At 43.0% G+C, this 12,500-nt stretch overlaps 1 protein-coding gene across 5 annotated transcripts in view; it reads right to left on the bottom strand.

Annotated features, from left to right (window-relative positions):
• Window positions 1-12,500, bottom strand: part of ttn.1 (titin, tandem duplicate 1) — a 113,063-nt gene that overhangs the window by 100,174 nt on the left and 389 nt on the right. The window contains exons 2-20 of one of the 5 annotated variants that reach the window (XM_079169873.1): window positions 12,188-12,470; window positions 11,921-12,104; window positions 11,383-11,463; window positions 10,500-10,767; window positions 8,339-8,404; window positions 8,023-8,079; window positions 7,857-7,913; window positions 7,157-7,369; window positions 6,688-6,777; window positions 6,513-6,602; window positions 6,192-6,337; window positions 5,843-6,149; window positions 3,726-3,812; window positions 3,441-3,533; window positions 3,191-3,250; window positions 2,940-3,017; window positions 2,708-2,797; window positions 2,182-2,217; window positions 61-1,971 (exon numbers count right to left, since the gene is read on the bottom strand). In XM_079169873.1, coding sequence (XP_079025999.1) covers window positions 61-1,971; window positions 2,182-2,217; window positions 2,708-2,797; window positions 2,940-3,017; window positions 3,191-3,250; window positions 3,441-3,533; window positions 3,726-3,812; window positions 5,843-6,149; window positions 6,192-6,337; window positions 6,513-6,602; window positions 6,688-6,777; window positions 7,157-7,369; window positions 7,857-7,913; window positions 8,023-8,079; window positions 8,339-8,404; window positions 10,500-10,767; window positions 11,383-11,463; window positions 11,921-12,104; window positions 12,188-12,411 — 4,138 coding nt within the window. In that variant the 5' untranslated portion in view covers window positions 12,412-12,470. Of the gene's footprint in view, window positions 1-60; window positions 1,972-2,181; window positions 2,218-2,707; window positions 2,798-2,939; window positions 3,018-3,190; window positions 3,251-3,440; window positions 3,534-3,725; window positions 3,813-5,842; window positions 6,150-6,191; window positions 6,338-6,512; window positions 6,603-6,687; window positions 6,778-7,156; window positions 7,370-7,856; window positions 7,914-8,022; window positions 8,080-8,338; window positions 8,408-10,499; window positions 10,768-11,382; window positions 11,464-11,920; window positions 12,105-12,187; window positions 12,471-12,500 lie in introns of all 5 variants that reach the window. The other 4 variants (XM_079169872.1, XM_079169876.1, XM_079169874.1 and 1 more) reach the window with 4 other exon arrangements.

Raw genomic sequence — 12,500 nt, forward strand, 5'->3', positions numbered from 1 at the left:
ATGGATGATGGGGGGGATCCAGAGTCATCAGATGAGGAGGTTTGCCGGCCTTCGTCTCACCTCGTTTGCCGCCGGGCATTCCTGGAGTCTCCAACGCCCCATCGACCCCTTCACCTTCCCAGTCATCAGTGGGAACCAGCTCCCAGCCCCAGGCCTCCTCCTGTTCTTCCTCTTCTTCAGCCTCGTCTTCAAACACCTCCTCTTCCGGCTGGGTGGGCACCTTCTTCATCTGCACGGCTCCAGGAGAAACCTCCTTCACCAGGGGGATCCGAACCCTCCCAGGCGGCTCTGGTTGAGGAGCCTCCTCTGGTGACGGCTTCTTCGGGACCTTTTTAAGGGTCACAGAGTCTTTTGGTGAAACCGTTTCGGGAATCTGTTTGGCTTTTTCAAAAATTGGCTTCTTCTTGGTGGGGACGTGCTCAAGTTCTTTAGGTTTATCAACTTTTGGAGATGGAGTCTTCTTTAGCTCGACCCTCTTCAGCTGCTCGATAGGTTTGAAGGGCTTTTCTTCTTCTACCTTGTCTTTAGACACTCTGGGCGAAGGAGTCTTTTTGAGTTCGACAGCTTTCTTCAGGATATCGGTTTGTTTTGGTGGGATCTCTTTCTCTGCTGCTTTCTTTCCTGGTGGACTAGGCTTCTTGGGTGGAACAGCTGGCTTGTCTTTCTCCTGAGGTTTCTCATACTCTTTTTTGGCTAGCTTTGTTTTCTCTTCTTCTGGCTTTTCTTCAGGCTTGGAGACTTTGGTGAAAGGCTTTAACATGACCAGCTCTTTTTCTTTCTCTGGTGTGGAAATAACTTCAGGTTTTCTGCGAAGCTTGTCAGCAGCTGAAGGTGCCTCATCTTTGGGTACCCGATCAGGCTTTTCCCCCTGCTGGATCTCCTTCTGGTCTTTGCTGGCGTCAGGAGTTACCTCTGGACTCGTCACCGGAGCATCTACATCTTTCCTGTGTTTTATAGCAGAGGTTTGATCTCTCTGTGGTGTCTCAGCTCTCTTGAATGGCGTGCGTTCGGTATCCGTTGTCGCCTCACCTTCTTTCTCAGTGTTCTCAGGTTCAGCTCTCTCAGGTTTCTCTGGTTTTTCAAATGGTTTCAGTGTCACAACTTCTTGCTCCTCGTCTTTCATTGGCAACTTCTTTATTTTCCTTTTTGTTAAATCTGGTTCAGGTTGTTCACTTTTTGGCGTTTTAGGGGTTCTTATCCATCTTGATTTCTCATCTTCTGCCTCCAGATTTTCAGGTTCCTCCATATGACCCAGATCAGAAGCCTCTTCAGCTGCAGTGAAGACTCGTTCAGTTCTTCCAAGTGTTAAAACCTCTCGATCTGTTCTATCGCGAAGCTTCTGAACGGACATTTCTGTGTCGTAATGCCTCGTCACTTCAACTTTATGAGTTATGACTTCCTTCTCTGGCTCTTTGGGTTTCGTTGGAACCTTTTTTAGTTTGATCTTCTGTGGTTCTTCTTCTGGTTTCCCTGACTTTTCAAATGGTTTTAGTTTGGTTGAGTCTTTCTGCTCATCTGCCTTTGGCAGTTTCATTATTTTCTTCTTTTCTAACTGTGGAACCTCAGGTTCTTCCTCTTTCTGTGGTTTTGGGGTTCTTGTCCATCCTTTTTTCTCTATTTTCTGTACAACTTCAACCTTTTCAGCTTCTTCTTCATAATAGCCTAACTGAGCCGTCTGCTCCTCTGCAGTGAAGACTCGCTCAGTTCTTCCCAGAGTCATTATCTCTCGATCTTCTCTGTCATGAAGTTCATGAACCGCTAGTTCTTCATCTTGATGCCTCGTCACTTCTGCTTTTTGAGTTTCGACTTGTTTCTCAGGCTCTGGAGCTTTCACTGGAACCTTTTTCAGCTTAATGACCTCTGGTTCTGGTTCTGGTTCCTTCTCTTTGGGGACTCTGGTCTTCTTCTTCGGCGATTCGTGGGTTTTTGCCTCTTGAACTGGGATCTTACCCATTTGTGTAAGAGGTGGTGCTGTGTTTGAGGCAGTAGATACACTTTTATAACATTCACATAGAGATATACAGGAAACACAACATCTGACACTTTTACAACACAGGATTCACACACATTCAACATGTATATAAAAAAAGAGATATCTTTGTTGCTTATGAGAGAATATCTAACATAGCAATGTGGATCAATTGCTGCCCTTTAAAAATAAAGAAGCTACTATTTGTATACCTTTAGTTGGTCCAGGTGCTGAAACTGGTTCCTTGTCTGCAAGAATTTAAATAAGATCAAGATAAGTTTACACAATGCAAACCAAAGAAGAGGTTGATATATTTTTGACACAAACACTTGAGTTAAGAAAGTTTGGCATGCGTTGGTTTCTTGTTTCCAGAATTATTCCCACTTAAAGAAAGCTATGGATGCAATGACGTCATCAGGTGTTCAACAGGAAGTTACATCGTAGCATGAAAGTAATTCCAGATGCACCAAGAGATGTTTTAAAAAGCATTTCAATGGTTATTTGGCCTCATTCAACAGACACTGTTAATATGAAATACTTGGATTGGATTAGAGAACGTAGAACAGAGTTCAGTTCATACAAACAGACCAACAGACTCACACATAACTGGATATTGAGAGCATTTCTTAGATCAAAGCTCAGATTGCTTTGTATGAAAAAGCGGTTGTAAGAAATCCTTCAAAGGGGGAGACAAACAGAAGAGAGCAACATAAATAAAAGCTACAGAAGACATGTTACCTTCAGCCGGAGACTTTGTCTCTGAAACAGGAGAGGGTTCAGCCTTTTGGACTGTTGGAGACGGTTTCTTCACCACCGGAGCAACTTGAGCTACAAGAACGCCAACTTGATTAAATGACTGGCAAAGATCTGACCAACAAGCAACTGACAGATACTTAAAGAAAACAGACAATTTCAAGAGTTCGGACCAACAGGAAGTTAAACAACAGACATGACAAACAGAATAAAGTACCTGCAGGAGGTACAACTTCTTCTGCTGGAGGTTTTGGTGTTGGTTTTGTTGTTAGTTTCTTTTCTTCTGGAGGAGACACTTAGTACAAGATACCAAAAGGTCAAGACCAAGAGAAGACATTCACATAGATGAAAGATGTTAAGAGTGATGACAGGAACAGAACCAGACAACATGGAGTGTTTCTATCTTCAAACACACAACACAAACAGGACAGTGTGTTTCAGTTACACAGAACAAAGTGAAAGAAGTACCTGAAGGAGTTGAAGGTTTTGGTGCTGGTGCAGCTGGTTTCTTCTCCTCTGGACGAGTCACTTTAAAATACAAGATGCCAAGATCACGATCAAGACAACAACATGGTCAATGAAGAGAGACAGACCGAGGACACAGAAGACAGCAAGTGAAAGAGCAACTAGATAAAAGATCAAATCATTAGCCAGAAGAGAAAACAAACGGACATTTACTTTACAACAACATACAGTCAAAACCAAGTGAAGAAACTACCTGCAGGAGGAGTTACTTTCTCTGCAGGAGCAGGAGGAAGAGCTGAAGGCTTTGGTTTTGGTGCAGAGGGTTTCTTCTCCTCAGGGGGAGAAACTTTGGGAATACAAGATGCCAAAGTCACGACCAAGAAAACAAGATATAACGAGTGACACGGAAAGTTACAAATATGGCAACCCCAAGACAAGTGAGACAATAAGAACACAAACTATGGACAAACAGAAAAACAACATGGCTGACTCTTGATGAGCCAATGAAGAAGAGGAAAGAACAAAGTGAAGTGAATACCTGCAGGAGGAGCTGCTCTGGCTGCAGCAGCAGGAGGTGAAAGCTTTGGTGCTGGTGCAGCTGGTTTCTTCTCCTCTCGAGCAGACTCTTTAAAATACAAGATCCAAGATCACGACCAAGACAACTACATGGTCAATGAAGACTTAGTAGAGATTAACAGCACAAACAAGAACAAGAAGACGTGACAGAACTTCAGCTGATGAAGGACAAACAAAAACTCAAGAATGAAAGATGTTAATAGACCAGGTTTATACCTGGTGGAGTATTAACATAAAGAACATGTTCAAAGACAATAGACGAAGACAGATTAGTGTTAAAAGTTTTGTTTTTGTCATTGAAGATGGAAGATGTTAAAGTGACGTTAAACAGAGAAGTCTTTAAAAGAGGGTTGATCTGACGATCAGGAGCCTAATCGGCTCTGTTAAGAAAGAATACCTTTCTGAAGAGTTTGTTGTTGACTCTCCTGTGTTCCCTTCTTTGCTTTCTTGTCATCTTCTCTTATTGAAGGAGGTTTAACTGCAGAGGTTCTTCCTTCTTCAGGTGAATCCACCTCAGGCGTAATCACCTTTTGTGCCAGAGAAGCCGGCTTCTTGGAAGGAAGAGTTTCTTCTTCAGGGGTCGGAGCTTTCTTCTGTGGTGGTACTTGAGATCTTTTAGTTGGAGCAACTTTGGCTTTAGTGATGGGTTTCTTGGGTGGAGTCACTTCTTTAGGGGGAAAGTATTCTTCAGGAGCAACAACAGCTTTGTGAAGGGCAGGAGAGGCTTTCTTAGGAGGCAGAACCGGTTCTTTTGGCGGTGAAATGTCTTCCTCAGAACAGACTATTTTCTCAGCTGAAGGAATTCGTGCCGGTATCGATCTTGTTGCTGGGACAAGTTCTTCAGAGGAGGACACTTCTTCAAACACAGGAGTTGGTTTCTCCAGAGGTACGATGTCTTTAACATACATTTCTCCTGCTGCTTTGGAAGATTTCATGATTGTAGACTCCATCGTTTTAGGGATTATTACTTCTTTTTGGGGAGGAATTTCTTTTATAGGATAAGAAAGAGTGTTTTTGGGAGGAGTTTGTGGTAAATCTTCTGGTGTACGAGGTATCAATCTTACAGATCGAACTTCTTCCTCTTCAACAGAGTCAGCTTGCTTAAAAAGAGAGACAGCTTCATGCACTCTAGACTTCTCTTGTGCAGTGATTTCTTTAGATGTAGAAGAGATTTTATGTTGAACAAGATCCTCTATTGGAGAGACGGTTTCTTCTTCATCATGAAGTACCAACACAAATGATTCCGTGATGTCTCTCTGCTCGGCGTAAATTGAAGGAATTTCAGCTTCCACATGTTTCTTTTCTTGAGAGGTTTTCTTGATGGCCAGTAACTCTTTTTGGGATAAGAACCCAGAATCTGGAAGAGGAACTACTTTCTTCGTGGGACGAGTCATTTCCAGTGGAGGTGTGATGTCTCTGTTTGATGGAAGAAGGTCGGCTTCCTTCAGAGGTGGAGAGACGGACCTCAAAGACAATCCTTCTCTCTGGTCCACTGCTTTGTCTTCTGGAAAGTCTTCTTCATCATGAGGTTGAATTTCATATTCAGTGTATTCTGGCTCAATGTCCTCTAGTGGCTCGGTGTCTTCAACCTGCTGAACTTCACAGAACCATGTAGAAACCTCCTCCTCTTCCTTTGCAGAAACCATTTGTTGTCTTATAATTTCTTCTTTAACAATTGACTCCCTGACCTCTGCTCCCCTTTCATATCTCCTGACATCCTGTTGCTGGTGTCCAACTCCTTCTGGCTGAGGAATCTTCTCTCCAACACCCGTCTTTAGAGTCGACTTCCTGCTGTCTTCAAGCACTACGGTTGTTTGCTTAAGATCAGTCTTCGGGGGAACTGGAATAACTTTAAGAAGATTGAAGATTTGCACCATGGAGCGGTGGCCAAGAGGAAACAAGACAAAAACCATCAAGACACAAAAACCCAGATTTCAGTGTGAGCCTCATTTTATATCTGTATGTATTATGAATCACTACCTCTCGGCTGTGGTGAGTTATTGTGGTGAGTTACAAATTGTGAGTTAAAAGATCAAGAAGTAGAAGGATTAGTTCAAAAAGATGTTCAGACGTATCTACCTGGTTGTGAAGGCTTTTCTGTTTCTGGTACCCTCTTTGGTGTTTCTAAAACCTTCTTTGGTTCTTCTGAAACCTTCTTTGGCTCTACTAAAACCTTCTTTGGTTCTTCTGAAACCTTCTTTGGCTCTACTAAAACCTTCTTTGGTTCTTCTGAAATCTTCTTTGGCTCTACTAAAACCTTCTTTGGGGTTTCTGAAACCTTCTTTGGCTCTTCTGGAACCCTCTTTGGTGCTTCAGGAACCCTCTGTGTTTCTTCTAGTACTTTCTTCTTGGGTTCTTCTGGTACCCTCTTCAGTGTTTCTGAAACCTTCTTTGGCTCTACTAAAACCCTCTTCAGTGTTTCTGAAACCTTCTTTGGCACCTCAGCGACCCTCTTTGTTTCTTCCAGAACCTTCTTGGGTTCTTCTGGTTTTGGTTCAGACCTCGGTTCTTCTGGTTCAAGTTTACCAGCCAGCAGATGAGGTTCAGGTTCAGACGTCTTCGGTTTTGAGACAACTTTGAAGAACATTTATGTATAACATGATTATCTCGTTAACCATATTTTGAAAAATCAAACCCAAAGGTGTCACACTCTAACGAGTGCTTAGCATGCTTAAAGATATTCCTAGAAGATAAACACAGACAGAAAACACAAGAACAAAGAAACCTGATAAGAGCATCGTTTCAGTACCTTTAGGTGGAACAGCTTCAGACTTGGGTGGAGTAGCTTGTGGTGCTGATGGACGAACTACAGGCTCCTTTGGTCTGGGTTCATCTTGCACTTAAGAGAACATGATGTTGTTTAACCTACAGCTGATGAAAGATCACGAGAGGACAACTGAAGACTTGAAGTCACCGATCAATACCTTTAGCTGGAGGACGTTCCGGTGCTGAGGGAGGAACCTTGGTTGCTGCTGGCTGAACTACAGGTTCTTCTGGTTTTGGTGGTTCTGGTGCTTTAAAGAACATTGAACATGTTCAGTAACCTGCTGTAAAACCACTGAGACTTCAACAGTACAAACCACTGAGACCAGACTGGTTTGCATCACATGACATCACAAATCAAAGAGTACAAAGATGAGACACTTCAGTTCTCTGATGGTTTGACTCCAGCTGGCAACATTAAGAAGTTTAGTACAATAAGATTATTGTAAGAACAAGGTGAGGGCATCGTTATTGATACTCTACAGTCAGATACTAAGACAACGTGTGAAGAGGTTAGTAGAAGAACATCAAGAACAATCAAGATTTACATGAACGTGTTAGAAACCACTGCAACGTGAAACACAAAGAGAAACACAAAGAACACAAAGTCTTCCAGTTGAACCACTTTACCTGTCTCTTTAGGGGGGGCTGGTCTTCTCTTTGCAGGTTCCGCTTCAGGCTTCGTTTTTGGCTCTTTCATCTCAGGAACCTTCTGTTTCTGAGGAGCCACTTTAGGCTCAGGAGGAACCGTTTCAGTCTTTGGTGGACTAGGTTCAGGTGCAACCTTTCTGGGAACCGTCACTTTATCTTGTTCGGGTTCTGGTTCGATGTAAACTGAAGGTTCTTCAAGGTTAACAGAGAAATATTACTGAGAGTCAACAAGAGGCTTCAAGAGTCAAAGAGGTGAAAGAAGGAGAAGATGACTCAGCAAAACAGAAACAGACGTAACAGACAGAAAGAAGCTCTGAACGAGTTTAGACAACATGAAGTCAAACAGACAAGAAGAGAAACACCAATCTAAAGAACAAGATATCAAAGAAAAAGGATTTTATGATCTCTCTATATATAAAGTATGCATAAATACTGCTGTCATAAATCAACATCTATAAAATATATAGAAGTAATCATCATCAGATTTACCCCCAAAAAAACAAAAGAAACTCTGCAACTCTCGTGTAAATTGTCAGTTTCTTATCAATGAATATATGAACACTGATTCCATCATGTGTCCTGTTTGAAGAATGAAGAACGTGAGCCGATAGAGACTCTGTGAAATCAAGAACAAAGACAACGATCAACGAGTAATAAAATACTTTGATATGAACGTTACCTTCTGGAGCTTCTTCTCCTCTCTGAGCGCCGATCATCAGCTTCTTCTCTTCAGGCTCTTTAAAATATTAGCACCAAGAATCTGTCATCACTTTAGCTCTTTAAGAGGAACGCAAGAACAAAACAGGAAGTACATGAAGGATAAACAGGAAGTGGTGAAAAGATACCTGTGACTCGAGGCAGAGGTACAGTTTCTTCCACTGGTCCGAAGCAAACAACAGGAACTTGGAAGATGAAGAAAGTTCACGTTAAAAGTGTGAAGGCCGAGCTCTACTTTCTACTTTCTAGTGAACACAAAGCTCTGCTGAGGGTTAATACGAGCGTAAGAACAGGAGGAAGAAGACATGAAGAAGAAGACAGACGAGACTAAAAGAAGATCTACAGCCAATCAGCAAAGAGAAGCTTCTAGAAGCGTTAAGAGAGAAACAAACATGGCGGCTAACAGATCTGAGATCAGCGGCTCGGTAGCGTTGCGGTTTGTACCTGCAGGGTGTTCTTCCATCAGGACATGAGTCCTCTCTACTGTTTCTCCAACAGCTCCTCTCTCTTCTGCTAAAGGAAGAAAAGTCAACTTAGACGTGAGAGACCCGAGAGCCGCCTCTGATTACAGGAAGGAAGAACAATGAAGGAGGTTCACAGCAAATCAACAACATTCACGAGGAGACAAGGAGACGAGATGAGTGAAGGACGAACACCTGGGGATGGAGGATTATGAGGTAGAAGAAGAAGAAGAAGAAGAGGTTTGATACCTGAGACGAGGGAGACTCTTCTTCTACATCATTAAAGAACAATCAGAGAGCTTCTAATAACTTCAGAGACATTTATCAAAGGTTTGAGATCAGAACTCACAAAACGGGCTTTAATCTCAAATGTTTAAAAGAAGACTTTGATTTAAACTCACGGAATTATGAGAATAAAATCTGAAAATGTAAAACCTAAAATCTAGATTCAGATTTGAATTTAATCTCAAAGTTTTTGACTGAATCTCTCTGAATAATGTGATTTATTTACCTTTGACATTAAAACCAGAGTTCACACTAAAGCTCATGAATTTAACTTCCACATGAATCCTCTTCTGTCGATGAAGTTAAATCTTCACACGCTGAAGAACGACGTCTGAATGAATATGAAGCGAGTTGAAAACGATCACACGGTTATTGAGGAGGAGGATGATGATGATGAGGAGGATGAAGCTTTTAGGATGGTGAATCACAATTATTCACTCAAATTAAGAGTTAATGAAGTTTAAAGTTAGTTCTGATGTCTTTAAACGGTTTGTACCTTTAAGTTTAGTACCACTAACTCACCTCTAACAAACAGAGAAGCGGCTTCTGGAACAAGAACCGACGAGTCGGTGACGTCTGAAGGTTCATAAACACAACTTCAATCAGCTCTTTATTTAATATTCCTAATATTAAGTTCGTGATTCAAACGAGTTGAGTTTGAATGTAAGACTTAGTTTATTAAAGTACTCACCCTGAGGAACCTTTCCTAACTCAACCTCTGTGAAGGAACAAGTGGAATGAGATTAGCTCTGAGCAGAGAGGAGCTTCACAAACATGACCTAAAGGAATCGAACGTACGGACCTTTGTCTGACAGGTGAAGCTCAGCGGAGCTCCGAGCTTCTCCCATCGGCTCCAGACGGGCGATCACCGAGTAAATGCCTGACGGAGACATTCACCATGCGCATATTCATAATGCTCATTATATTAATGATGCTCATCATAATAACAACGTTCAGATTACAGCCTGAGTGGAAAGTCAAATATGAGTCAAATATGTGAAAAATATGTGAAAATGAAGTTAAATATTTGAAAAATATTTGAAAGAAAAAGTTTGTAAAATGTCAGAAAAGATATGTAAAATAAATAGTTAGTACAAATGAGTAAAATATGTCCCAAAACAAAAGTTTAAAATGTTAAAGGTATCAGATTATTTGTAATAATTAGTAAAATGTGTCTTTAGTCAGACTTTCTATTGCTTTTCTGTACATTTCCACATCTTAAAATGTATTTATAAACTGTTAATTATTTTATATTATGAAGTCAAACTGAACGCAGCAGATTGGGAACATTTTGATGTATTTTTGTCTTTTCGTTTGTAAAGATTAAATAATATATAAATACAAAGTTCAGCGTCTGACCTTCGTCCTCGGCCGTCACGTTACGGATGGTCATAAAGTGACGTCGGCCGTCGGTCTTGAAGTTATATTTGGGGCTCTCTCTGAGCTCCCATGAGTCTTTGTACCACGTGACGGTGGCGTCGTCGAAGGACACCTCGCACTCGAAGGTGGCGCCGTGGCGTTCGCTGACCTCGATGCTTCGGATGCGTTTTGTGAACTGAATTTGTTCGGCTAAAAGCAGACGATCAGAGTCACCGTCTGACTTCACAACATCAGACTCGTGTTACATTGATTGGATGTCATATAAGTAAAGTATTAATATGATATAAAAGAAACACAAAGAGAACCAGCAGGTTCTAAGAGGTCAGTTCTTGGGGTTAGTCTGGAGGACTCACCGGTCTTGGAAGCAGCTCCTGATAAAGACATAAAGACATAAAGGAGTCGGACATGAGGACACGTTACAGACGGACAGACGGACAGACGGCGTCCGTCGGACAGGAAGCGGTGGCGCTCGGACTGACCTGTGACGGTGAGCTTGGCGTTGGATATGTGGGCGCCACACACCACGCGGTAGTTGCCCTGATCTTTGACCTGGCAGTTCTTGATGAGCAGAGTGTGGCGCTCGCCGACGCTGCTGATGTCGTACTTGTCGCCGGCGTCCAGTTTCTGGGTGCCTTTGTACCAGGTGAGGGTGATCTCCGGGTAGTTGATCCGGATCTGGCACTCGAAGGTGGCGCCGTGGTTCTCGGTCGTAGTCTGGTCGCTGATGTCCTCGATCACGGAAACGGGCTGAGGATTCAGAACCTGGTTTAACCTCTGGTGAAGACTAAAGTGTTTGTCATTTGTAATCCTGAAACAGTTTAATTCTGGAGTCTGTTAAAGGGCCGTGCTTGGATTTTGCCAACAACACCAGAAATTAACACAAAATTCAAAATGGCTGACTTCCTGTTGGGTTTAGAGCAAGGTCTAGTCCCAATGATTTGTGGGTAATTCCCTTAGGCAAAGTCTGCATCTAATAATGACTTACGGAAAGGGTTCATAAAGGGCTCAAAACGTCTGCCAGAGACTCAAACACTCAATGATTTGACAGAGAGAACTGTGGAGATTGGGATTGGGCCAATGGCTCCAAGAGACTTTTAAAAAAGTTGACATGTGATACATGTGGCTCCTAAGTGGAGGAGCTTCCTTCAGCCTGAGAAGCGTTTATTCTCAGTGGACATTAACACCCTAGAGACAGACGTCCTCTATCTGCTCAAAGTGTCTCCTTGTCTCTCTGCCCCCTAGTGGCCAAACACTGATGAATGCAGCTTTAAATTATTCTTTATGTTTGTGAGGATCCAGGATCTGGTTCATGGACTGAATGTGAACTCCTGGTTCAGTGTTTGACTGGTTGTAGTCGGTTACCTCTGCGGTGGCGCTTCCCTCCAGCTGCTGGATGAGTCGTTTCATGTCCTCCTTTTCAACCCGGCCTCCCTGCTCCAGCTCCTGCAGCGGGAAAAACACCACGTTAGCTTACAACGTTGGCTTACAACGTTAGCCTACAACGTTAGCTTACAACGTTGGCTTACAACGTTAGCCTACAACGTTAGCTTACAACGTTAGCCTACAACGTTAACTTACAACGTTGGCTTACAACGTTAGCTTACAACGTTGGCTTACAACGTTGGCTTACAACGTTAGCTTACAACGTTAGCTTACAACGTTAGCTTACAACGTTAGCTTACAACGTTAGCCCCAGTCATTGTGGTTCATCTCCTGTGATGGAGGAACAGTGAACCCTGTACTCTCTCTCTCTGAGAGTCACATGATCAGATGGATACCACACTCATACAGCCAGCTGGTTAGCTTAGCATAAAGACTGGAAACAGGGGTAAACAGTTAGCTCTGTCTGAGTTTTGTGACCTCATAACTCATTGTTATTATAATCATAATACTCTCTCACCACTTTTCCGGTCTCGGTCTCCTTCTCCCTCTTGAGGAACTCGACGGCCTGCAGGATGGCGCGGAAGTCGTGGATGCCGTTCTCATGCAGGATCCTCTCGTAATCTTTGGGGTCCTGACCTCTGAGCAACTCCACGATATTTATCTCTCCCTCCTTCTTTGGACTCTTCTGCTTGGAGGGCGTCCTGACAAAACGACACAATCAGAGCAGGTATTTAAATCAATCTGTCCGCAACGTCCACGAGTCAAATAAAGAAATCCGTCTTACTTCTTCAGCCTCGTCCTTATGTCTCCGACTCCCGCCGCCGCTTCCTTCTTGGTGACCTCCATCTCTGCGCCGCACTCGATCTCTCCATGTTTGCTGGTGGCGACGCACCTGTAGAGGCCGGAGTCGGACTTGGTCACCTCTCTGATCTCTATCTTGGTGTCTTGGCCCTTGTGCTCGATGGAGATGCGACCACCGGGCGTGATCTGCCTCCACTTCCCCTTCATCCACTTCACACTGGGGATCGGGTCGCCTCCGATCTTGGCAATGAAGGTTGCGGTGCCCTCTGCAAAGAAAGAATCAGAAGACATGAAAC

This window comes from Pholis gunnellus, assembly GCF_910591455.1.
Source record: "Pholis gunnellus genome assembly, chromosome: 12".
Taxonomy (NCBI): Eukaryota; Metazoa; Chordata; class Actinopteri; order Perciformes; family Pholidae; genus Pholis; species Pholis gunnellus.